The sequence below is a fragment of the Ochotona princeps genome, chromosome 4 (genome assembly GCF_030435755.1).
Source record: "Ochotona princeps isolate mOchPri1 chromosome 4, mOchPri1.hap1, whole genome shotgun sequence".
In the NCBI taxonomy this organism is placed as follows: Eukaryota; Metazoa; Chordata; class Mammalia; order Lagomorpha; family Ochotonidae; genus Ochotona; species Ochotona princeps.
Window position 1 is genome coordinate 13,457,245 of NC_080835.1, and position 25,478 is coordinate 13,482,722.

The 25,478-nt window shown below is 37.6% G+C and overlaps 3 protein-coding genes across 3 annotated transcripts; all 3 read right to left on the bottom strand.

Moving 5' to 3' along the window:
- Positions 1-317: 317 nt before the first annotated feature.
- On the bottom strand, positions 318-1,253 carry LOC101518703 (olfactory receptor 4C15-like). The gene has a single exon (XM_012927065.2). The coding sequence runs from the start codon at positions 1,251-1,253 to the stop codon at positions 318-320; it is 936 nt and encodes a 311-aa protein (XP_012782519.2).
- An 11,791-nt stretch (positions 1,254-13,044) lies between these two features.
- LOC131480059 (olfactory receptor 4C15-like) lies at positions 13,045-13,983 on the bottom strand. The gene has a single exon (XM_058662448.1). It carries the CDS (start codon positions 13,978-13,980, stop codon positions 13,045-13,047), a length of 936 nt encoding a protein of 311 aa, XP_058518431.1. The 5' UTR covers positions 13,981-13,983.
- Positions 13,984-18,816: 4,833 nt separating this feature from the next.
- On the bottom strand, positions 18,817-19,767 carry LOC131480060 (olfactory receptor 4C15-like). Its single transcript, XM_058662449.1, has one exon. The coding sequence runs from the start codon at positions 19,759-19,761 to the stop codon at positions 18,817-18,819; it is 945 nt and encodes a 314-aa protein (XP_058518432.1). The 5' UTR covers positions 19,762-19,767.
- Between the last annotated feature and the right edge of the window lie 5,711 nt (positions 19,768-25,478).

The following is a 25,478-nucleotide window of genomic DNA, read 5'->3' on the forward strand; positions in this document are numbered from 1 at the left end:
CTTACTTTTCCAAGCATGGGGGGAAATGATAAACCACTGATGGGAAATGTGCACATATACGTTATCACTGTTCCTTGATTATTAATTTATAAGCATTGTAATCAATTCCTTTAATTTACATGTAAGGATACTAACATGTCCGTTCGGAGGTGATGAGTGTTAAGAAAAAGGGGAAGACTGTTTTTCTAAATGCCAATTTTAATGTTTTTCCCATTAAATTACATTATTTCTTCCCAAACAAATGATATCTCATAAATTTTTACCTAAGACAATTACAACTTCTTCATACATAACTTTATTTTTTTAAACTTAATGTTTTATTTTTCATCATAAACTTCCACCCATCTGTTCCATAATTTCCTCATGGCGTTTATCACTTCCTTATTCCTGAAAGTGTAGATCAACGGATTCAGCATGGGAGTTAGGAGGGTGTAAAACACGGCCACCATTTTGTCAAAGGAGAAAGCAGATGGGGGTCTTGCATACACAAATATGCATGGGACAAAGAACAAGACCACAACAATAACATGAGATCCGCAGGTGGACAAAGCTTTCCATCTTCCCTCAGAACTGTAATTTCTTAGTGAAAACAAGATGACACCATAGGAAACAAGCAAGAAAGAGAAGATGATGATGCAGATAGATCCACTGTTGGCAACAACAAAAAGGCCAAAGATGTGAGTGTCGGTGCAGGCCAGCTTCAGTAACGGGTAAAGATCACACATGAAATGGTCAATGATGTTGGGGCCACAGAAGGGCAGCTGGAAGGTGAAGAGGATCTGGATGATGGAGTGCAGGAAGCCCCCTGTCCAGGCCACCCCCATCAGAATGCCACAGAGCCTCCAGTTCATGATGGAGGAGTAGTGCAAGGGCTTGCAAATGGCCACATAGCGGTCATAGGCCATGACTGTGAGTACAATCACTTCAGCACCAGCCAGGAAGTGTTCTGCAAAGAGCTGGGTCATGCAGCCTTCAAAGGAGATGGTTTTCCTGTCCTGGAGGGAGTCCACGATCATCTTTGGGGCCATAGCAGTAGAGAAGCAGGCATCCAGGAAAGACAGGAATGCCAAGAAGAAGTACATGGGGGAGCCCAGCAGTGCAGGCGTGCAGAGGATGGTCACTACAATCAACATGTTGCCCCCAACAGTCGCAATGTAGACAAACAAAAACACAACAAAAACTACTTTCTGGACATGTGGATTCTGGGAAAGGCCCAGGAGGATGAATTCAGTTACAAAGCTTCGATTCTGCATGACTTATGAGCAGACATTGAAAGTTACAACAGTGATTATGAAATCTGAAATTGTAATAAATGAACGTTTGCTTCAGAGTAACTTTTGCATTCGCCAACCGCATGGTACCCAGCATATCAAAGCTATCTTCGGCACTTGTGTTTCCATTGTGTACTTGTGTTTGTTGAAGATAGTAGTATGGAGATGCAGAAGAATAAAGGAGAATATAAATTACTGAATATCTTTTTTTTAAACTGGAAAGGCAGAGTTATAGAGAGGAGGAGAGACACAGAAGGAGATCTCTCCACTGAGTCACTCCCCAAGTGGCCGCAACAGCCAGAGCTGAGCTGCTCGTACACCTGGAGCTAGGAGTTTCCTTTAGGTCTCCCCTGTGGATGCAGGTTCCCAAGGCTTTGCACCATCCTCTCCTGCCCTGCCATCCCACAAGCAGGAAACTGGATGTGAAGTGGGGCAGCCAGGACATGAACCAGGGCCCATATGGGATCCTGATGTATGCAAGGTGAGAACTTTAGCCACGAGGTTACAGCGCCAGGCCCATGGCTTGTGATTTTAAAGCAGTGTCCTAGATTTAATCTTATAACAGGAAAAGTGCAGTAGTGAAAAATTGCTGAACTATCGATAAAATCTGCTATTAATTAAGAATAATATGTCAAAAATCTCAGCAATCATCCGTGGATTCAAGATAAAGTCAAGGGAAACTCTACATGATCAAAGCAAGCTTTCTGTTCATCAAAAAATGCTGCAAAGAAAAGCTGATTTTTATAAAGATATCTTTTGCTATCACAACATTAACAGTTTCCATTTTACCATTTATAGGCCTTGTGCCATCGAGTTAACCTGACATCTCAAGCTGCCTTGAATGTCACTGTTGCAACCTGTATGTTTTTAAAAGCAAATATCAACAGGCAAATAGACATCACCATTATTTTAAGCAGTATGCATATGTGCAGTGTGAGGCAAAAAACGAATTAATGATGTCAGAGTTAAGAAGACATCTCAGAATTTGATTTTTTTTTACTTTGTCCATACTCCTGTGGAACTGTAATCCTCCCACTTTTTACTTGTTGAACATTATGATTAGCAGTGCATAAGCCTGTGTGTATAAATTGAAACCATCACGTTACAAAATCCTAATTTTTTCAAAAATTAAAAGAATAATAATGAAGGAAAGGTGGAGAGGGGTTGAGAATGGGAGGCAGGAGAGTAAGGTGTTCTTCACAAATTTTCCATAAATGGGCATGTTAAGTGCCTGCCCTCAGCCCTGTTGGCAACCATGTTGATTAGAATTTTAAATTCATGTATTTGTCCAGACATGGATCATTTGCTTATAATTTTTGTAGACTCTTCCATGGACTTTTTAAACATTCAGACATATTGAAGTGTTGGGGATGGACACAGGATTGCCCATTACATCTTATGGCAGGAAATGGGGGAGCAAGGTCATCTCCTTGGTCAGTAACATTGGGAAGACTTTCAGTGTCCCTTGACCCCATTGTTTGTTGTTTTCATTATTTAGCAACAGATTGGGACTATAACTAATCCTAAAATATTAGAAACTTTAATTTCAACTGTAACTATCTATAATATTTGGAAGTATAAAAGAAATTAATAATAAAGTTATTGCGATAGTGTTTTATAATCATACAAGAATACTTCAGAAAGGTTGTGAAGAGAGGGAATAAAAAGATGAGGTTATTTTGGTGGAAAAATGCTAAAATCTGTGTGTGGATTTTTTACAAACTATGAACTTATTCTGAGCATTTTTTAACCTTCCCTGTCTCTGTGGAATATCATTTATATACACAGATTCCAAGACTTTTTGCAATGAAGTAAACTTCTGTTTTCCTTACAGTTTCCACTAAATTTTTGAGACATCTTTGTATTTGAAGCAGACTTATATATATATATATCTGATATATATGTCTGACCAACATGTGTGTCTCAGTTACATTTGCACTGATTTGTGTAGGTACATATCTTCATTATAAATTAAATAATTAAACTCAATCCTTCCATAAATACTCTTCTCTGTTAAATTTCTTAAATCCACCAAATATTTATTATGGGATCATTGCTCAACAATAGAATTACTATTCAGCAAATGTCCCTTGTTTGTCAAACTAGACATATTCCTACCCATGACCTACTATGAAACAAATTTTCCACTATTTTCAGTTCTTTTGTCTCCCATCAGTGTTGTTCTGTTGATTGCCAAAATTTTTATGTAAATATATATACATATGCAATCCACGCAAAAACATATCTATATCTATATATAGATATAGATATAGATACAGATATAGATAATACATATGTATTTTGGGGATATGAAAAATAAGCTGTAATGTGCTTGTCTATGCAATTTGTTGTTAAGAAAAGAGTAAATGCTACATTCTGTATCACTATCTCTATGCAAGCATAGAGGCACTTGAATTTATAATGCAGGTATGTATTAATTATACAACTTTAGAATATTTTTTAGTTAAAATGTCAGCATGAAGAGATAGTTAAAATAAATGAGAATATATTTAGAAAGAATTTTTGTGGAAATAATACATGGTGAGGCTTTTTATTCATGTATATCGTATTTGATGTCACAGAACAGGTAAAATGATCTTGAAGAGACAGGACAAATGTATGCACTTGTTATTTGACCTGAAATTAAAAAGCAAAAATATGCATGATTTTATTGCACTTGAAATAATAGATTCTCCTAAACAAAAAAAAAGGGGGGGGGATAGGAGTGAAGGTGTAGCGGGAGGAAATTGAGAGAGAAAGAGACTATTTCTGTCACACCAGCTTCTGTTTACTGGACATTTGCTTCTGAGTTCTGGACCATGCATCAAATGGTCCCCTGGAGCTATAAATCTGAGAGCTGAGAGCCAAAATGTTTACACAATTAGTCCAAGTATTTATTGTTATTATTAGCAGAACCATGCATTGTTACAATTAGTAAAGCCATGTATTACATTAAAGTTAATAACTGGACCATAATACACTCACTTAAGCACTCCAACACCATTTTAAATCATCTCTCAAAATTGAAAATGTAAGTAATAAAGCTCACCATATGTCACTTCCTAGAAGATTCTGATATTGACAAGTTTTTATCTTTGTAGGGGTAAATCCAAACAGTGGCTGACCAAAGTGTGGAGACAGATTTCAATTCCTACCTTTAAGACAGAAAGGAAAAGCACCTATTGCAGCTACAGTGTAGAACATCCCCCACTGATGTTCAGCTTCTGGAAAAACAAAGCACAGGTGGTCACCTTGACTTCCATCTGCAATTTAAAGACTTACCTAAGACATCATGAGCCCATAGAATCACCTCTAACTTTCCCCCAGGGTTTGAACATTTTTCATCAGTTTGATTTTCCAATCATAATTTTTCAGGATTTGACTTGCACAAGTATTTTTTAAAGTTTTAGGTCCCCAAGCAATTTGAGACACCTTTTTTTTTTCACCTTGTCCTGAGGTTTGTATTTGAAGAAGCATCAATTCCCTCAGTGCTCAAGAATAGTAATGTGAGTGTGTTGTTGTGGGAATATGCTGTCTTCTCTTTGCAGAATTTGGGCATAACTGTGTGCTTACTAAATGCAAGACCTGAGATCTGGAATGAAGCAGCATTAGTTCACAAGGTCATGGTTATTTTAGACTGTAGCAGTAAGTATTCTGATTCAGGAAGAACAATATTTTATGCACAGAGAAGAAAAATTTCACAGATTATTTTTTCCTTTCAGAAACACAATTTATGATTCTGTGACTTAAAAATTAATAGAAATATTTTCTGCAGATGGAAGGCATATCTTTATTGCTTTCTTTGGAGAGATGACACAGCACCAGTGTCTGCCAAAGAGGGGAACATTGAGATTAAAGCTTGAGAAAAGAGTTGAACTCTGCCCTGAGGCCACACTAGAAAGGGAACACATGAAAACTTTACTGCTTCATAACATCATCCCTAAACTTGAACACTTTCTATTTTGTGTCTATTTACTCCCCACAGGAAAATGTAGAATTGGAATTATCTATCAGAAAAGTTAAGGCCCAGAGGGACCATCATTTCAACCATATATTGAATTAGAAGTTATTTTAATGGAAACATTTGATGTTGTTGGGAGACAGGTGATTCATTTGACATGTGCCATACCCCTAGTTAAAATGTTATATTTAACCAAAAAAAATCACTCAGGCAAATCCTTCAACAATTCATTCTTGAAACCTGGAGGCCACATCTAGCCACACTTAGCAACTTTTGCTTTAACCCATGCCTTGACATTCTCAATATTTTATCAACTCTTTCTGTAGAGAAGCAGAGAGGGATAGTGTGGGAACGAGATCATAAAGATGGAATGGGACAGATAATATAAGAAAAAGTTGTGTGAAAACACGATGTTTTTCAAAAAAAAGAGAGACAAGAAAAGCCACCAAGAATATGAAACAATGTAAATAGGTAGCAATTTGTCCTTCTCATGCATTTCCAACATTCTATTCTTTCCCATTGTTTTAAAATCTCACCATCCTCATTTACTGAATTTTTTTATAAAGTGTAACATGTTTACAAAAAGAAGGAAAGTGAATGACTCCATTAATGGGCGCTTGATTCTGTTCTTTAGATTCTTTTTTCACAGTTTTTAACAAATTTTTATAAACCAGATTACTATGTGTTAATGGCAAGTAGATCTAGTCTCAAATTTATTCTTACATATTTTTTAATACCAGTGCTGGTACTCAAATATAAAACATAAATTTTTCAGAAAACTGATTTTCTCAGTGTGGAAGCAGGGATGGGTGGTTGTTAACACAGAATTGTTGTCTTCAAAATCAGAACTTCCAGAGGCAGGCAAGACAAGCCAGATTTTTTTTTCTGCAAAAATGTCATTCATATAATCAGTTATAGAAAATGATAAAGAATTCCCCTAAAAGGTGTGCAGAATCCTTGAGTCAGCATCCACGTAGCGATTTCCTGGAGAAGATGCGGCGTTGTGAGCCCAGAGGAGCTGGTACATTTGCTGAGTCCATGAGGACACTGGAAGGCTTTTCTGCATGTCCAGTCAGCACAGTCAGGTCTGAGAATGGTGTCTTCTTTTTTGTTGAAGAACTGACCATATTGAAATAATGCCTCAATGCCACTTAGCTCTGTTCTACACAATTGCTCACCAATTCGTGTCATTTATCAGGCTACCTGTGAATCAGCTTCCAATGTCATTCACAAATAGATCTGCTTGATGGTGATCACAGACACTAATGTGATAACCAATATATATATAAAATAAACAGCAGTTCTTTTATTGGTCATGCAAAACACCTCTTCATAGCTTTGTAACAGAAGTCCAGAACTGCCTGTTTCCACTCACAGCTTTGGTTGAGTTCAGGAGGACTATAATTTCTGCATTCATTCAATGTCATGTCTTTGACAATCTCCAAAGTTCTTCCTTTCATGAATTACTCCAGTAAACAGAGTAGGATTGTAAGAGAAGAATTTAAGACTATGTAAAAAGGTTAACAATAGAGCCCAGCATGGTAGCTGAGCAGCTAAAGTCCTCCCCTTGAATGCACCAGGATTACATATGGGCTTTAATTCCTGTGGCCCGGTTTCCTATCCAGCTCCCTGCTTGTGGCCTGGGAAAACAGTCAAAGACGTCCCAAAGCCTTGGGACCCTGCACTCATGTCAGAGATCTGGAAGAAGTTCCAGGCTCCTGGCTTAGGATCAGCTCAACTCTGGCCATTGCAGCCTCTTGGGGAGTGAACCAGCGGACAGAATATCTATCTCTGTCTCTCCTCCCTTCTGTATAACTGACTTTCCAAAATAAATAAATAAATAACAATAACTTTAGTTGTTATAGGAAGCTGCTTCACAACATCTTTTTTTAAATTTATTTATTATTTTAATTCATTAATTACATTGTATTATGTGAGACAGTTTCATAGGTACTTGGATTCTCCCCACCTCTCCCCAAACCCTCCCACCATGGTGGATTCCTCCACCTTGTTGCATAGCCATATTTCAAGTTCAGTTGAGATTCCCCCATTGCAAGCATACACCAAACATAGAGTCCAGCATCTTATTGTCCAGTCCTTCACAACATTCTATGAAAGATGTGTTAGCACACCCATCACCATATAGTCTGGAGCCAGAACATCGAGACTCAAATCCCACCCCGCTATTCAGCAGCAGTCTGACACGAAAAAAAAAAAATTGCTTGATATTCAGTACAATTCTTTGCTGCAGAACTGGCGTTTTATCAACACTGAAGGACATACAATCCTTATTCATGAAGATCAAAAGCTAGAAAAGATAGTTCAAGTATCTTTAATAACATGAATATATGTACACAATATCTCGAATACATGAGGCACTGGGCAAAAGAAAAATAGAAACTAAATGTCTCATTGATTGTGAAAACAGAATCTAGAGGTATGTAAGTGAGAGAGTGAAGGTATTGATGGGAAAGAAATGAAATACAAATTTAACAGAAACTGAGAAGGAAACTATTTCTTAAGGAAACTTTAAGCATCATGAAACTGAATTAGACTTCGAAGTCATGGTAGACATGTTTAGAAAAGCATGTCTTCCTTTCTGAACATGCTGGAGGTGAGTTTACGAAATTCAGAGATTGTTTCATTGATGAAGTACAGACTAGAAGGCATAGTCAACATGAATTACTTTTTCTTAAGATCTATTGGAGTGGACATTAAACCTCAAGGGATTTTGCCACTGCTTGGGGTGCCCACACACCATTCTGGGGTACCTGGAATTTTGGCTACTGCACTTCTGACCCAGTTTCCAATCAAGAAGGCAATGGATAATGACCCAGTATCTAGTTTTCTTCAACCCATGTGAGAGACCCAGATGGAGTTCTTGATTCCTGACTTCAGCCTGGCCCACACCTGGCTTTGGTGAGTGATCCAGACACGATCCTCCTCTTTCTCTCTTTTCATTTTTCCTGTCACTCTGACTTTCAAATAAAACCTTATTTAAGAAATAGGCTTATCATTATGTCAATGCAAACAATATCCGCAGTTATTTAATGGAATTTACCCATTTTTTAGCTAAATTGTATATAACCGGAATTTCCCTGTGTCTACAACAATGAGTCTCCTTTAAGATGCGCTGCATGGGCACATTGAAGATGCTGGTATTTCTATCTCCATTAAAACAGTGAAAATTAAACAAGTAGAATTACTGAAGCACAAGTAAAGGCTGGCTCTGCAGACATCACAAATGCAATTCAACAGTGGCTTTAGATTTCCCTTAAAAGGGAAGGGTCAGAAATGCTTATTTTTCATTCTCTGGGAAAAATAACTAAATTTTATCTCTACATCCAACCTTCAAAGTGTTTAGGGATTTTATATCCCTAAAACAACATTATCATTTATATATTGTGTGTTATAAGCATTGAATTCTAAATACTATGGCTCACATGGTTTAGTGGAAGACAAACAAGCTCTCATTTTCAATCTTTTTGCACTGTCATTGTGAGAATTATTCTGCAGAATTTCGTGCTAGTTCACAAATGGCAGTATTAAAAAATCCAGTTTCAAAATCCATTCATTGGATACCCATGAACCTTTATTGAAATGCATAAACTACTAGTACAAAAGGAAAAAAAAACCTTCAAACACCCATCCTCTCCCCTTTCTTATCATTCTGCCCATTCTCTTCCTCTTTTTCTAGACTGGCGATCATTTGAAATGTAAAGGAGACATTTGCTTTATTTTAACCCTCCTAGAGTTTAATGTGATGTAATCAAAGAATACCACATTACATGCACACCGTAACACTAATGGGCATCTCATTCACTGTGAGACCTTTTCTAATGTGAATGGAACTATTCATAACCCCGATAGCAGATGATTCATCATCCAGTCAGTGACTCTTACCAATGAGAGGTGTCCTTGTGAAACTGCACCATCCTTGACACGTCACACGACATGAGTAATTAAGTTACTTGTGGTCCCACTCTCTCCGCAAGTGTTGCATCAGTTTTGTAGTGCAATATAATTACTTGCCACTTGTTGAAACGTACATACACCATCAGTGACCTTTGCAACAGCTGACATAAAGCACAACTGCCAGCTGTTTCACTCTTTTCTACTTTCTATGTGCTTTCTAGATGTGAATCCAGCTACATATCACCTTAATTCTGCTGGAAATATGCAACATTCTAGATGTACATTATGTATATTAAATAAAATATGCCTGTGAGTCTCCCACGATGACTTTAGGTTTCGATTGAATATTTTAAACACTTTGTTGGATGTATCTCATGTTGGCTGAAACCTTTATAAATGGAATCTTACATTGTGTATATGTGCTTTCTCTCAAGTGGGAATCAATATGATGGCCACAATTTTTCTACATAAGAAAAGGAATTACATGTTATAAATGTGATCTTAATAAACCTTTGGAACAAAATATCAAAAAGTTTGTCCATTCATTTCCAATTTTTTGTTTAAATAAAAATACTGTGACTTCTAACATGACAATTTTTTCATTGTGTTTCAGGTGCTCACCTTGGCTTCCATAGCCCATAATGTTTCTTGTTATCATCTACTTCCTTTCTGTCCCCTTGGGCTTCTGCTGTTCTGTACTCCAGCCACACATGGCATTTCTTGTCCTTGACAAACACACCTTGTAAGCCTCATTGCCTTAGTTGTCTGCATCCCACAGGATCCTTCCTTTGCGTCTAATCTCCAATATATATTCCTTCTATCAATGGACCATTCTACTTACATATCAATGGACCACTCTATTTAATAAAGCCTTCCTAGATTATTCCAGCCAAATAGTCTTCTTTACAATGACTCATCACTGTAAAAATTTATTTTTACTTCTTTTTTATTATCACTATCATTTTATGATACCATTCCATAGGCCCTGGGATTTATCGTCCCACCTCCCCAAACCTTCTCCCCCACCGTCACTGAGTTCCCCTATATTATTACTATAGTATAGTTCATAAACATTCATGTGCCCATTATTGTGGGCATGGACAAAGGCAGAGAATACAGCATCCCTTGGTCAAAATATATTTAACAGTTTCCTTGTGAGTCCATCTTTGATCTGGAAGTCTCCATTACAGAGTTAATACATATCCCCTTAAATGAAGAGCCACAATACAAAATCAACAACTGGGTGAAAAATAAAAATTAACAACGCCACGACGTTCAATAACATACTACTGGATACAATTGTCTCCATTACACAGTCACTGTACATCCCCCTAAACCAAAAGCCACAAAACAAAATCAACAACAGGAAGAAAAAAACAAATTGAAAACTGAAATCCCTAAGATTATCCTTGGATCATCCTGGCTCTAACACATTTCCATTTTTTAAATTTTGTGATAAAAGGCAAGTTGGCATGTCTCCATTTTGTGTTTAAAGCTAAACTGGGAAACAGTGAAGGGCAACCAAAGAGAAAACTGAGGAAAAAACACAAATCTTCACTCTCCATAACATTTTCTCTCTAACACTTCACCCCTACACTGCCATGAAAAGCACAAAGTTCCATGGAAGGGGAGCTGGAATAAAGCAAGACACTGCCAATGGGAGAGCAATAAAACCACTGACACATGATCAGGATAAACACCTAACAAATGGAGGCAACCTTCAGGACAGGTAAAAGGGAACAGCTTTTTATATGCATATCTGAATAATAATAATAAGGAACAGATAGAAAGTTATAGAATAGGATCAGTAAGAATCTAGAGAACACTACGTCTTTCTTGAGGAAAAGTCAGCAAAGGGGGAGGAATCAAAGCATTGATAAAAGAAGAACAACAACAATTAGTACACGGAGCAAACAGCAACGTGGAGCCAAACTTGGCGGCAATGGTGCAAGAAGGTCTCAGTAAGATCTGGAGCAAAATTTTGATTCAATCTGACTTAAAATTTAACACAGTTTGCATTTCTGAATCATTTCTCTCTTTAGTTTCAAATCGGTTTTATTTTTTTTTCAGATATCCAGAGATATCTTCTACCACCAATACACTAAAATTGGCTGTACTTATTCAAAACCACTCTAAATACTGATGGAAACCACAAGGAGCTCACAAACTATGTTAAATGCTAAGAATTAAAGACTTTGAGATGATTTTCACCAGCTCTAGATAAAATTATCATACAAGAAAATAGAAAGTTTGAGCCAAAAATGCTGTCAGAATTTTTCACGTTTCTTTAAACTGGTAGGAATTAAGGAACTGTGAGGGAATCTTTCAGTATTAATGATATGTGATGAATATTATGGTTTTTTTTCAATTTCAATATCATTATCAGAGGGCACAATGAGAGGCTCAGAGAAAAAAGTGTTGGAATTTGCAGTTGTAATATAATTGATTTGAGGCACATCACACCTCCATTCCTCTGGCTAATTTACGGGACAAATGATATATTTAACAGTCAGAAACTCAAGGTGTATTTATGAAGGAAAAAGATATTAAGAAGGATGCCTTATTATGCTGATAGGCTGAGTGTGGGAGTGAGGGAGGGAGTAGAGAAAATACGTTCACTTTCGACACTCAGACTCAGCCATATGGCCTGCTGTAGTTCACACAGTGAACTGAGTCCATGTTTCAAATCAACATCCAGCCTGATGGACTTCCCCAATGTATACCAATGGAATGTTTTTGTGTCTTCTGTATATATCTTTTAAGGAAAACAAAAACCTCATAAATACACTTCTAAAATTGGCATAACACCAGATTCAACAAACAGGAAAAACAACATTTTCATTTTATTCATCATGATTAATAGGATTGCCAATAGTATTTATGTGAAAGGAGAAATTGTCATATTTTCTTATAATTTTTTTCCAGAATGCACTTAACAAACTGACAGCAAAGTAACATAGATATATGAACAGCAAAACTGAGCTGGCTAAATTTGAACTCTTCACTGATCATTATTCAAACAGAACTATTTCAAGTATAAAATATCTAGGAAATTCAAATCATGGGTTAATTAGCATATATCTTTTAAATTCTACTTTTGATTCTCTAGTGCTCCTTGCTATTAATTCTCCTAGAGAGACAATTCCTATCGCTTCTCCTGCTTTGGTGCAGGTTGTGTGAGTATCTGCTCTCTCCAGTTCCCTTGGTCGTATTCACATAAGAAAGGGGCGTTGCTCATCTGCCATATGTTCCCTTTTCCTCTCCCATGACAGATGGGAAAAGCACAGTCACCAGACACAACAGGAATTCAAAAGTCCAGGCAAGGGTGGACCAAGACATTTTACCTCTCAACATTTCAAGGAGTCATCAGCATCTCTAGCAGATGGTGATGCAGCCACCTTAAAAGATCAAGTCATGTGATACAGAAACACCTGCAGTTGAGGGTCAGTCGACACACTGGTACCCACCAACCCTGAGTGCTGGGATGAGTTGCCCAAAAGAAAGCTGTATTTTACAGGAAATAGTTTCAATAAATTCTTTTAAATTTCTGAGATATTTTTCTCACCTCCTCTAAAAAATTTTTGTGGAAAGCAGAAATAAAAGACACAAACCGTGTTAGGAGATTTATCTTACCACCATTTTAATATTATTGGATTCCAAAAAGGCATACAATTCTGCTCCTTTATTTAAGTGTTCAGATAGAGGGTCATCAACTCAGAGCTCGGGTGTGCTTTTAACATTTGCTAATTTTCTTTCTTCACATTTTCATTTCAAGATGCATGCTAATCTATTTTCCGTTAATGTATCCTGCCTGCTATGTGCGGTTAGTATCACACAAAGTACCTGTCAAAAAGCTTTAACTTGTTTACTTTTAATGTTATTTTCTTAAATTAACTTTTATTCTTCCTCAGAACATGCCACCCATCTGTTCCATAATTTCCTCATGGCGTTTATCACTTCCTTATTCCTGAAAGTGTAGATCAACGGATTCAGCATGGGAGTTAGGAGGGTGTAAAACACGGCCACCATTTTGTCAAAGGAGAAAGCAGATGGGGGTCTTGCATACACAAATATGCATGGGACAAAGAACAAGACCACAACAGTAACATGAGATCCACAGGTGGACAGAGCTTTCCCTCTTCCCTCAGAACTGTAATTTCTTAGTGAAAACAAGATGACACCATAGGAAACAAGCAAGAAAGAGAAGATGATGATGCAGATAGATCCACTGTTGGCAACAACAAAAAGGCCAAAGATGTGAGTGTCGGTGCAGGCCAGCTTCAGTAACGGGTAAAGATCACATATGAAATGGTCAATGATGTTGGGGCCACAGAAGGGCAGATGGAAGGTGAAGAGGATCTGGATGATGGAGTGCAGGAAGCCCCCTGTCCAGGCCACCCCCATCAGAATGCCACAGAGCCTCCAGTTCATGATGGAGGAGTAGTGCAAGGGCTTGCAAATGGCCACATAGCGGTCATAGGCCATTGCTGTAAGAATGAGCATCTCCACCCCACCCAGGAAGTGTTCTGCAAAGAGCTGAGTCATGCAGCCTTCAAAGGAGATGGTTTTTCTTTCCCGGAGGGAGTCCACGATCATCTTTGGGGCCATAGCAGTAGAGAAGCAGGCATCCAGGAAAGACAGGAATGCCAAGAAGAAGTACATGGGGGAGCCCAGCAGTGCAGGCGTGCAGAGGATGGTCACTACAATCAGCATGTTGCCCCCAACAGTCGCAATGTAGACAAACAAAAACACAACAAAAACTACTTTCTGGACGTGTGGATTCTGGGAAAGGCCCAGGAGGATGAATTCAGTTACAAAGCTTCGATTCTGCATGACTTCCAAAATGGTGCTGAAAACAGCCAGGGCGAAAATGTAGATCTGCAATTCTGTTAAAGAAACATGAGCTTCAGATTAGTTACAGTGTTAAAATGAACTTGAAGTTAGAAAACTCGAATGCAAAGTCATCTTCACTATTTCCATCTTAGAAAATGCTCTTAGGAATTTGCTCAGATAACGGTTGCAGGTCAGACAGACATAGATTATCACAAATTAAACTGGTCAGTCTTATAGAAAGGGACGCGATGGTAAAGAAGTGAGAAATTTTATTATAAATGCAAAATTTTAACATTTAACAGTGGCATCTTGAGTGAAGAACTGAGATAAATTCTAAAGACATTCAAGTAGTAATGAAAGAAGTACTGTTTTTTTTTTTAACTATTACTTCTGTAATTAGGATGGAATGTAGGTTACCTTATTGAGAAATAGAAGAAAAAATAGTATATAGTTTAGAGGTATTTGAAAAATCATGGTCATATCTCATGTGTTTCTTCAAATGACTGTATTGAATTGGGCATTTAAGTGAATTAGCTTACACATCATGAAAGAAAAAAATCATTAAGAAGTTCATAATTCTATGATTAACACTTGATAAGTATTCCCCACCTTCTGACTGGTTTTTCTGTGATTCCATCATTTTTAAATTCAACACATACTTGTAAGAATGCCTATTTCACAATTCTGCCATGATAGCAACATGAAATAATCCAAGGAAAGTAATTTCTGAGCATCTATTGCCTAGAAAATGTCTTGGACTTGTGTTCTGTGATTTATCATTTTCACTATAATAAGTATATTAATATGTTAATAAAATAGACATTTTATTAAATATTATTCATTATCACTACAGTTAATAATTTCTCTATTTAATTTGTTGGTCCTGTTTGGTAGGAGACACCATAGTCCCATTAACCTACAAATTTCTGATTTGTGACTTTTAACAATGGACTTCTGCTACGACCACTTAACACTTTCCACTTACTCAATAAAGAAAGAATGAGAATTCTTCTTTACCAGCAGGTATTTCATGGCAACTTTGGTTTTTATGGTCTTCCATCCACCTGGGGAGTATGAAACCTCCACTGTCTGAGTTCTTGAGTGAGTGAAGCACCGGGGTGATGTTATAGAACCAGAAGGTGGTAGCCTCATCATCTACCAGCACAAGTGTGCAGCAAGTACTTAACAAAGGCAGAGAAACCAAGTGTTGTGTCAGAGCTGGACTCCAGTGCTGGGTGTGGAGCAGAATCATCCTCTGCTTGCTGGCACTGGCAGGCAGTGTGTCTCACCTGTATCACTTCTAATCCAGCTCTCTGTCATGGTGTAGGAAGGCAGTGGAGGATGAACCAAGTGCTGGAGACCCTGCATCCACCTGGAAGAACCATAAGAAGTTCCTGCCTCCAGGCCTTGGATGCACTCGTTTGGGGAGTGAACCAGTGAATGGAAAAACTTTTCTCCCTATCCCTCTTTTTCTTTCCTTCAATAAAAATAAATAAATCTTTTTTTTTAAATAGCTCAGATCTTGAGTTTTTTTTTCAATTATTTTTTCCCAGTTGTTAAATATGCTCCCTAAAAACAAGATGATTCTGTCTAACCTAGTATACGTTATTGTAAGTGGAAACATTTGTATGTACCTGATTTATGTGTGTTTGATTATAAGCACATAACTAATTCTTGTAATCATAAAGAGGGTCAAGTTATAAAATGTGAAAATACGACTCATGCTAACTCATCTTTACTAAATGCAGTTACTATTTGGTCACTTACAAAGTTAGGCATCTTACCGATAAAAAGCTTTTTAAGAGTTATCACCGTAATTAATCTAAATCTTGACTTCATTTTTCACAGGTGGAAACATCTTCCAAGGACAATCATATCCTCACCTGTTCACAAAACTAAATTGTCTAGTTGAATAGCATATGTATGTATGTAATGTTTCTACTTACATTCATATAAGCACACATACATAAGCTTCCTAATGTATGTATAAACTAGGCAACTGGTGTTCATAACAACCAAGTAACAAACTGCAAAATCAATACTTCTGTGGGTTTCTCATGTTCCCAACACGTAAAAAAATGATAAATGTTTTAAATGATGAAGATGCCACTTACATCATATATGTTTAATGAGATAACTCATTACAAATACTATGTATTGATTCAAAGAACAGCAAAAGATTCAATCCCACAGCAGAAAGTAAAATCTACATACTTTGAGTAGTATGCCCTCATCATTGGTTTAAGGACAAAATTAACTACCTTACACACCCCAAAATAAAGACATGCACTTGATGCATTTCTATGGGTAACTTGTATTTGACTTGATGATGAACATAACATAGGTCTAATGTCGTTACACTCTGTGTAACAGATGCTCTTAATTACTCCCAAAAAGAAAACAATTGCATTGTAATAATAATTGCTGTTGGTTGTGAATTGTATTTTAAGTGCTGTCCTATGGACTCTACGTATTTTTTCATACAGAGTTCTTTTGAGTTTAGTAATAAGATCTTCACTACAGATGAGGAGTTTAGGAATAAACCTATATAGTGCCTTAAATTTAGTAATGTGACCATATCACTACATTTTAAGTACATCTTCATATTTCAAAATCTTTTCTAAAAATGCAAGAACATAAATTATAGCTCTCATCACCTACCACTTTCTGGAACTTCCCAATGACAATAATCCCATATACTCCACCAAGAAACATCCATTCAAGTGATAATCAAAAGTCAGAAAATTATTTCCAATTCTTACTCCTAGATGCAAAAAAGAAAAGAGACGTTGTCTGGCAGATGGGTGAACAAATGTTGCTCTAGAAAACCATAATCAAACAGCAGTTTTCTTCCTTGATTTTCAAGTAGAATTTAAGAGATTTCCCTGCAAAATGAACCTATAGATTGCTTCTCAGTTTCCTCCAAGGGTTTGAAAATTTTCCATCAGTGGGACTTTCCAAGAAACAGTAATATGCAGGCTGACCTGCAAAAGTTTATCTGTTTTGTCTTTACCATTTATTTGAAAGATGGCATCGCAATTTTGTTCATGTTGAACAAAGGTAGCGAAAGTAGCACAAACTAGCATACGTCTGAAACTTGATGGGAAACTTGTGTCTAGTTCTTCAGGCACCCCACAGAAGGTTCTCCCCAAAGCATTTTTGCTTTATAATGTCATCACATGATTTATCCCACCTATCTGGATTAATATCCCACAGGAAAATACAGAATACAAGAGACTCCTCAGTAAAGTGACAGACCACAAACCATCATGTAAATACTTCATACAATTAAGAGATGAGTTTATTTCCAATTAATGGAGTTAAAATGTTTCCTGTCACAGAGTACTCACCTATCTGGACCACACTTACATTCAGGATGATGTATCAAAATTATCATTAAGAAGTCAGATTTCAACAATTTGACCTAGAGCCACAGTTTCCACTTCAAACCACAGTTAAAATCTTTTACTTTTGCCCTGCTTAGCTTAATCTTTTAATATGTTTCTGTCAGAAGCACAGAGTTAGGTGATATGCTAATAAGATCATGATTATGGAAATCATTGATAAAGGAAAATAATGTCATTGTGGCAAAATTATGAAAAAAGAATGATTTTCAAAGGTAAAATTACAAACACAAGACACATAGAGAGAAAGAGAGAGAGCCACAGACAAAATAGAATAAATGGGTTGAGAGGGAAATTTATACTTCCAGGGTTTCCCCAACATTCTGTTCCTTTCTATTGATTTATTCCATCTTAATTGTTGATTGAATTCCAAAACTCATACTGTTTCCAAGATAGATGGCTTGATTTATGCACAATTTCTGGTAATCATTAGTTATTGCTCAACCTACTGATAACTACTGATTTTTAGAAATTTAGTTGCCCATCTCCAGTGTCACATTTTCCTGAATTATCAAGTCTGCCATTCAGACAAATGCCCAAACACAAATCCTTTAATTGGCATATCAACTATGTGGAGTTGTGTTTTATCTTTGAGGAGAGAAGAGTGAGTGAGTCTTAACTCATAAAAAGATTACTTCTTGCTTCATAAAAATATCATCATTTCTGAAAATAGCTAAACCCCAACATAATACAGAGAGCCACCTGAAGATTTTTGCAAGAATATTACTTCCTTAGTGTCATGTAAAAATCATAATTATATTAAAGAATGTATTACAAATTCCTTATGCAGGGTCCAGTACAGTGACGCACTGATGGAGTTTTACAGCTAGGAGCAGAGAAAGGGATTACAGAATTGTTCAGTGACCATTCAGAGCTCACTAAGTTTCTCCCTACTGTGCAATCCTTGAGGTCAGAAATTCTTCCCTTCACTTGCTCTATTTTGCTGATAAAATACACAATATTTTATTTTTGCTATTGTTCCAGTTGAAGAAAAAGTATTTCGACTTTTTTCCCATTCAGTATTATTTTCACTGTTTACTTCTCATCTATATTTTTTCTTATTTGAGGATGTAGTCCTTCAATTAAAGAATTATTAAATTTTTCTCATGGAATGCTATTAAAAATAATTTTTACAAAGAAAGGTATTGATGATAAGCAGTGTGTGTGTTAGGGAGCTTTTCATTACCTTATTTTTCATGTTACTGTATTATAAATTAAAACAAAATTCAATTCTAATGGACTAATTTGCGAGAATACAAAACTGTCAACTCAGTTAATTAATGATTTCCAATGAAAACCAGATTTCCTGACTATACCATTAAAAATTTTATATGTTGTTCTTCCTGTTTCCAAACAGTATGCATCCCCAAAAGTGTTTATCAAACATCTTTACATTTTTATTCAAAACATCACATTATTACCACATAATATTTTATTTTTCATTAGAAACTATGCCAGAGCGATTCCATAATTTCCTCATGGCATTTTTTACTTCCTTATTCCTGAAAGTGTAGATCAAAGGATTTAGCATGGGAGTTACAGTAGTGTAAAATATAGATACCATTTTGTCGAAGGAGAAAGCAGATGGAGGTCTTGCATATATAAATATACATGGTACAAAGAACAAAACCACAACAGTAATATGGGATCCACAGGTAGATAAAGCTTTTCGCCTTCCTTCAGAGCTATAGTTTCTCAGAGAAAGCAAAATAATAGTATATGAGACAAGCAACAAAGAGAAGATGATGATGCAGATGAGTCCACTGTTGGCAACAACAAAAAGGCCAAAGATGTAAGTATCAGTGCAGGCCAGCTTCAGTAACGGGTAAAGATCACATAGGAAATGGTCGATGATGTTGGGGCCACAGAAGGGCAGCTGGAAGGTGAAGAGGATCTGGATGATGGAGTGCAGGAAGCCCCCTGTCCAGGCCACCCCCATCAGAATGCCACAGAGCCTCCAGTTCATGATGGAGGAGTAGTGCAAGGGCTTGCAAATGGCCACATAGCGGTCATAGGCCATAGCTGTGAGGACAATCACTTCAGCACCACCAAAAAAGTGTTCTGCAAAAAGCTGGGTCATGCAGCCTTCAAAGGAGATGGTTTTTCTTTCCCGGAGGGAGTCCACAATCATCTTTGGGGCCATGGCAGTGGAGAAGCAGGAATCCAGGAAAGACAGGAATGCCAAGAAGAAGTACATGGGGGAGCCCAGCAGGGCAGGGCTGTTGATGATGCTTACTACAATCAGCATGTTGCTACCAACAGTCGCAATGTAGGCTAGCAAGAAGACTACAAAAACTACTTTCTGAACATGTGGATTCTGGGAAAGGCCCAGGAGGATGAACTCAGTAACAAAACTTTGATTTTGCATAATTTCCATGGGAATGTTAAAAACTATCACAGTGATCATTCAAATCATCAGTTGCAATAGGGAAAATATTTCATCACACTAGCAGGTAGCGTTATGTCATCAATAAGTGACATAGATATGCAAATCTTGTAGGCTTCTGTTGTCACCAGGCAAAATTTTACATTCATGGAAAGTCAAGCAGAATTGAGGTAGAGATGAATCATACAGTAATTTGAAACAGCAAGAGTTTTATGAGGACTAGAAACAGGCACATGTGATAAACAAAACAGACTTTTTTATGTCAAGTGTCAGCTACCATTTACATCCAGCTTCTGTGAGTGACTTTCTAAGAAGCATCCTAAAGTCACATCCAATTTTTGAGCAATATTTGCACTCCGATTTCATAGAGCTGGCTTCCCTGGTACAGTATCAGAGTAGGATATAGATGTCATACTGATCCAAGAACTGCAGTTTCTACAAGTAGAGTAAAACATGTGTATTTGAAATATAATGGAAAATAATAGTTACTCTCCAAATACTTCAATAAGAGATTCAGCTGAATTCAATCTTAAGATGAGTTAACTCATTCTTTATAAAAAGTGGAAAATATATGGAAAAGCGTTGCATTCCATATTTAACACAAAAACAATTTCATCAAGTCTTCATGCGAAAGTAAGAACATGAGACCATCAATACCTGCCTGGGAAGGCTGGCATGATAGCAAAGGGAAATGACACAAAGAAAGCAATTGTGCAGGACCCAGTGCTCAGAAAAAAACAGCTGCATTATGTCTTAGTGCCCCTCTAAACTCATTCTTTAAGGTTAATTGTGAGTAAGCAGTAGATATTTGGCCTGGGATTTGATTCTGTGGCTGCAGCACCCACGCCTTTCCATTAAATCCACAAGAACAGGAGTAGAGCTTTTGCTTCCCCAGCAGTCATTTCGGAGCAGAGATGGCCTTGCTGCAGTATCCAGTTACCTGGCAAAGGCTAAAGGCTCTCCCTGTGCTCATGAATGAGCGAAGTGCCTCCTGTAGAAAGCAGAGCAAATGGTGGTGAATCAGCAGGTGATTGTCCAGTTACATAGGCATGTAAATTAGCAGCAACCACTTCAGAAAAGAGAGAATCCAGAGGCTGAAGGTTTGTTGCTTACCAATCATGTGTATGACATGGCACACTCTATATAAGAGTGAGCTGAAAAATTGTCCAATTCAACAACATTCACAATAGCTCAAACATAATTTAACTTGAACGTACATTTCTGGGTTTGAAGAAAGAAGGAAGAATATATATACACACACACAACAAAATATTGTTTAACCACAAAATGGATAAACCCTTGACATTTGCAAAAAAAAAAATAAATGGAGCTAAGTCATAGTTTTAAGTGAGATGAACCAGATGTATAAATAAAAATACTGTATTTTCTATCTCATAGCTGTAAATTTAAAAGCTTAATCTATTAAAACTTAAAATAGTACCTAGACATTGGACAAGATGAGGAGAGGTAAATATCCCATATTCTTTCCTATTCATGCAAATTAAATAGAAAAAGGATTGAAAAAAGCAATTGATATCCCTATTAAACATTTTATCCTTTGTGAAACACAATCTAAAAGCTGTCCATTCAACTCTCCTGAGCCAAACAGTTGGATAAAAGCTATTATGTCCATTTTATGGTACGAGAGGTTGTCACGTTGGTAGCAAATACTGTATGTTTAGCAAAAGTATTTATGAAACATTTTATTTGCAATACAGATCCAGTTACTATTAGAATATTTAAAGTGAATGTCACGTAGAATAAAATCAGCTGGACACAGAAAGACAAATACCACGTGTTCCCTCTTGTATGTGGGAACTAAATTAAAAAAGAAAGAAACCAACAGCAAAAAAGAAACATGTATTTATTAATATTGCTGAAAATGTAGCTTTTGTTATATTAGAATTGCATTGATGAACTACAGCACATTTATTTTAAAATTTTAGAGACTTTTAAAAACAGTAAATGGAAACATAAATTTTAACAGCACTAAAGAAGTCCAAAGTTTTCATCATTTACAGGTTTCGGAACAATTCTGAGTGAGAAATTTGGTGATATTTACAACAAATACACTACGAAGAATGTGGTAAACATACTTAAAATCAAAGTTCGTTCTGTGACCTGCATCCTTCTTACCATGAAGTCCTTCCCTGTGTCCTTCAGCACATTCTTATGGAAATAGTCCGTTGAAGGAATAACTCTATAAACAGTTTATCGATACTTACCAGCACTGTTTGTGCAGTCTCAGAATATTTGGTTGTAACCTTACATCTCATACTGGGAGAGTATTAGATAATAAGTAGCAGAAAAGAATATATTTATAAAGAGCAGATAATATTCTATTGGAAAGCAGGAAAAATACATACTTGTTGGATTTCTAGGTTATTGTCACTTAAAGTCCAAAGCTAGTTTCAAGTTTTTGTTACAATTAAAGTAACAGGTACTTCTATATACTTCATCCTGAGAAAAAGATTTTCACTCCATTAATAAGCAGTTATTTGTGGGCATGTAGTTGTATCAGATACTACATGGGACCACGGGTATTGTTTCACTTGTTCCCATACCCTTTGAGTTTGGTAATATTATCATCCTCACTGAAAATGAGACTCTGAAAGCTAGAAAGCCATTGTAACAAGCCCAGGTACACAGAGTTGTTCATGATCGGTCCAAGCAATCCTTTAAATGTGGTTGCATCCCCTCACAATTTAAAGTCCTCTCTAAAAGTGGAAAACCGTAAGTTATAAGTCTCACAATGTACTTTTCCTTGAGAATTCTAGGGTAGGATATTTGCTAGTTTCTGCAGAGAGAGGTTGATTTGGTATCTGATCCTAGTGTGAAGGCCATTTCCAATGCTTGCTGCCACTACTCTAGAAGACAGAGAGATGGAGAGCACCTGTGCCGGGTAAGGGAGAATGTCACGCAAGTCTTCCCACGTGCTGTCTTCACCAAGATACTGGAAAAGAAGAAACAAGAGTGTCCCTGCTTGATTTTCAGTTGGAATTTAAGCAGGGTTGTCTCAAAGGTCACCACCTTCCAGAATTGCTCACCAATTCCCCAGAGAGTTTAGAAATTCCCTATCAGTAGGATTGTTCACCACGTAGCACTGTGTGGCTTGACTTGCTCAGCTGTTGGCAAAACTTTTCCATCCCTGAATAATTAGGGCTTTTTTTTAGCTTATAGTCGAAATAGCCTCTACTTCCCTTTACAGTTAGAAAGACAGCAATTGGCTATACTGTAATGGAATATACTATCTAAAATTTGGGCAAATATCTGGGTACTTAACAAGTGTAGCCTGAGTTCAGGAATATGACAGCTTCCATCTATGAAGATGACATGCATTGTTTTTAACTAGGATTCAAGGAGTTAAAGAATGACTTGTATAAATATAATCAATACCACTAATTAATAGAAAATTATTTATAATCTAAGAAACTCATCTTGAAATTCCATACAGTTAAACATAAAATTATCATTTCAAGAGACAAACATTTCTCTTTTCATTTTATTTGAGAAGTGTACAGACCCACTCTGTTAACGCCGAAAGAAAATAGCACCAGGCAGTTGTCAATATGGCATTGTAGTTTAGATCTCTTCTGCAATGCTGGCAGCCCATATGTGCACCAGTTGAGTCCCAGCTACTCCATTTTCAATCCAGCTCACTGCCAATGTGCCTGGGAAAGCAGTGAAAGATAGCCCAATCCTTGGTCCCTAGCACCCATGTGGGAGAACCAACCCAAGAGAACCTGCAGAAGCTTGGTCCTGGGGGTGGGAGGACAGCACCATAATGTAATGGTCAAAGTCCTCGCCTTGAATGTGCCAGGATCCCATATGGGTGCCGGTTCTAATCCGGGAGCTCCACTTCCCATCCAGCTCCCTGCTTGTGGCCTGGGAAAGCAGTCAAGGACAGCCCAAAGCCTTGGGACCCTGCACCTGTGTGGGAGACCTGGAGGAGGTTCCTGGCTCTTGGCTTCAGATCAGCAAAACACCGGCCATTGCGGCCATTTTGGGGAGTGAATCATTGGACAGAAGAGCTTCCTCTCTGTCTCTCCTCCTCTCCGTACATCTGCCTTTCCAATAAAATGAATAAATCTTTGAGGGGACAAAAAAAAGCAGCAGCTTGGTCTGGGACAGGCCCAGGTCTCACTATTGTGGACAGCTGGGGAATGAACCAGTGAATGGAAGATATCTCTGTCTCTACTTCTCTCTCTGTAAAACTGCCTTTATAAATAAAAATAAAAGAAGTTTTAAATAAACAGCACTGAGATTATGACGGAGGCAAAACAGACTTGGATCCTTGGGCCTATCAGAGGACTATCTCAAATAATATGTTGCTTCATACTGTCTTTAAACGTGGCTCCCACCTATTTTACATCTGTTCACACCTCGCAGAAAAAATGTGTAATTGATGTGATTCTTCAGAATATCTAAAACTCAAATCACCAATTTTCCATAGAGTTCAGACAGAAGTATTTATTTCCTCTTCTTTAAAATTCTAATCACATGTCTAAACACAGAAAAGCCACTCAATGTGGGAATGTGAATTCATTCACAGACACGGACATATCTTAAAGTTATTACTCAGCAACAAAGCTTTAGTGAATTATTCTAGAAACATGCATATATGTATAAGAGGTATCTCCCTTCTTTCTAAAACTTAAAAAGCTTATATATCTGAAAGGCAAAATGACAGGCAGAGAGAGAGAAGTAGGGGGAGACGGGAATCTTCCACCAACTAGCCGGTTCACTGCCCAAATAGAGAAAGAGATCTTCTAGCTATCACTTCACTCTCCAGTGGCGTGAAATACCAAGCACTGAGCTGGAGCTGACACCAGGAGCCAGTTCCTGAATCCAACTCTCCCACATGAGTGGCAGAAACACAACTACTCAGATCACCAATGCTGCTCCCCAGGGTCTATGCTGGCAGGATGTTGGAGTCAAGAGTTACTCCGTGAGTTGAACACAGACCCATATGAGTTAACGTCTGAAGTAAAAGCACACACCTCAGAATTTTGATAAATAAGGCTGCAGTTCAAACATAGGTATATATCTGTGTAAATATAAGCAATGAATTATCAATTTTTGTGAGGAAAAAAGGCTTGACCAATTTTTGAAGAATGGGTAATGGATGCCAATTTGTTACAAAATAATTCTCTTTAAAAGTAGGCCCTTCTGGGGAACCAGAAGTGAGCCTGACAACCTCTTAACAGGAGGTCATATGCACAGGGCAGGGGGAGACCCCAGAGTGGACCAAGTGGACAGGAGGAGGCTTGTATCACAACCCTGAAGACTTGGATCCTCACCAAGGACTATCAGTATGGGCACCAACAACTACATCCCAACAGACAAGGAGAACACGGGGAATTGGAGTGCCTTCAGAAGCTGAGAACTCCGAGGTCACCCAGCCCAGTCTGGATCTACCACATGGGATAGAAGAGGCCCAAATCCTTCCATGCAGGGCCCAAGGTCATCGGAACAATAACCAGGAGCCCTGAGGGATCTGCAGAAGCAGAAGAACAGCAAACTTCCTTTGGGACTATTGAGAGGAGCTTCTTCTAGTCCTTACTTGGTTCCAACTTTGGATCCCCACCCTCTGTTGCAATGACCATCAGGATCGCTCCAGAGCACCCTCTCCCCTGAAAAAAAAAAAAAGTAGAATAGATAGAGAAATACAAGGAAAGCTTAGAACCAGACAGGAAACGATCAGCGTA

What these genes read in the sequence shown, in the direction of transcription:
- LOC101518703 (XM_012927065.2), bottom strand. Translation starts at nt 1,253, where the DNA reads ATGCAGAATCGAAGCTTTGTAACTGAATTCATCCTCCTGGGCCTTTCC.
- LOC131480059 (XM_058662448.1), bottom strand. Translation starts at nt 13,980, where the DNA reads ATGCAGAATCGAAGCTTTGTAACTGAATTCATCCTCCTGGGCCTTTCC.
- LOC131480060 (XM_058662449.1), bottom strand. Translation starts at nt 19,761, where the DNA reads ATGGAAATTATGCAAAATCAAAGTTTTGTTACTGAGTTCATCCTCCTG.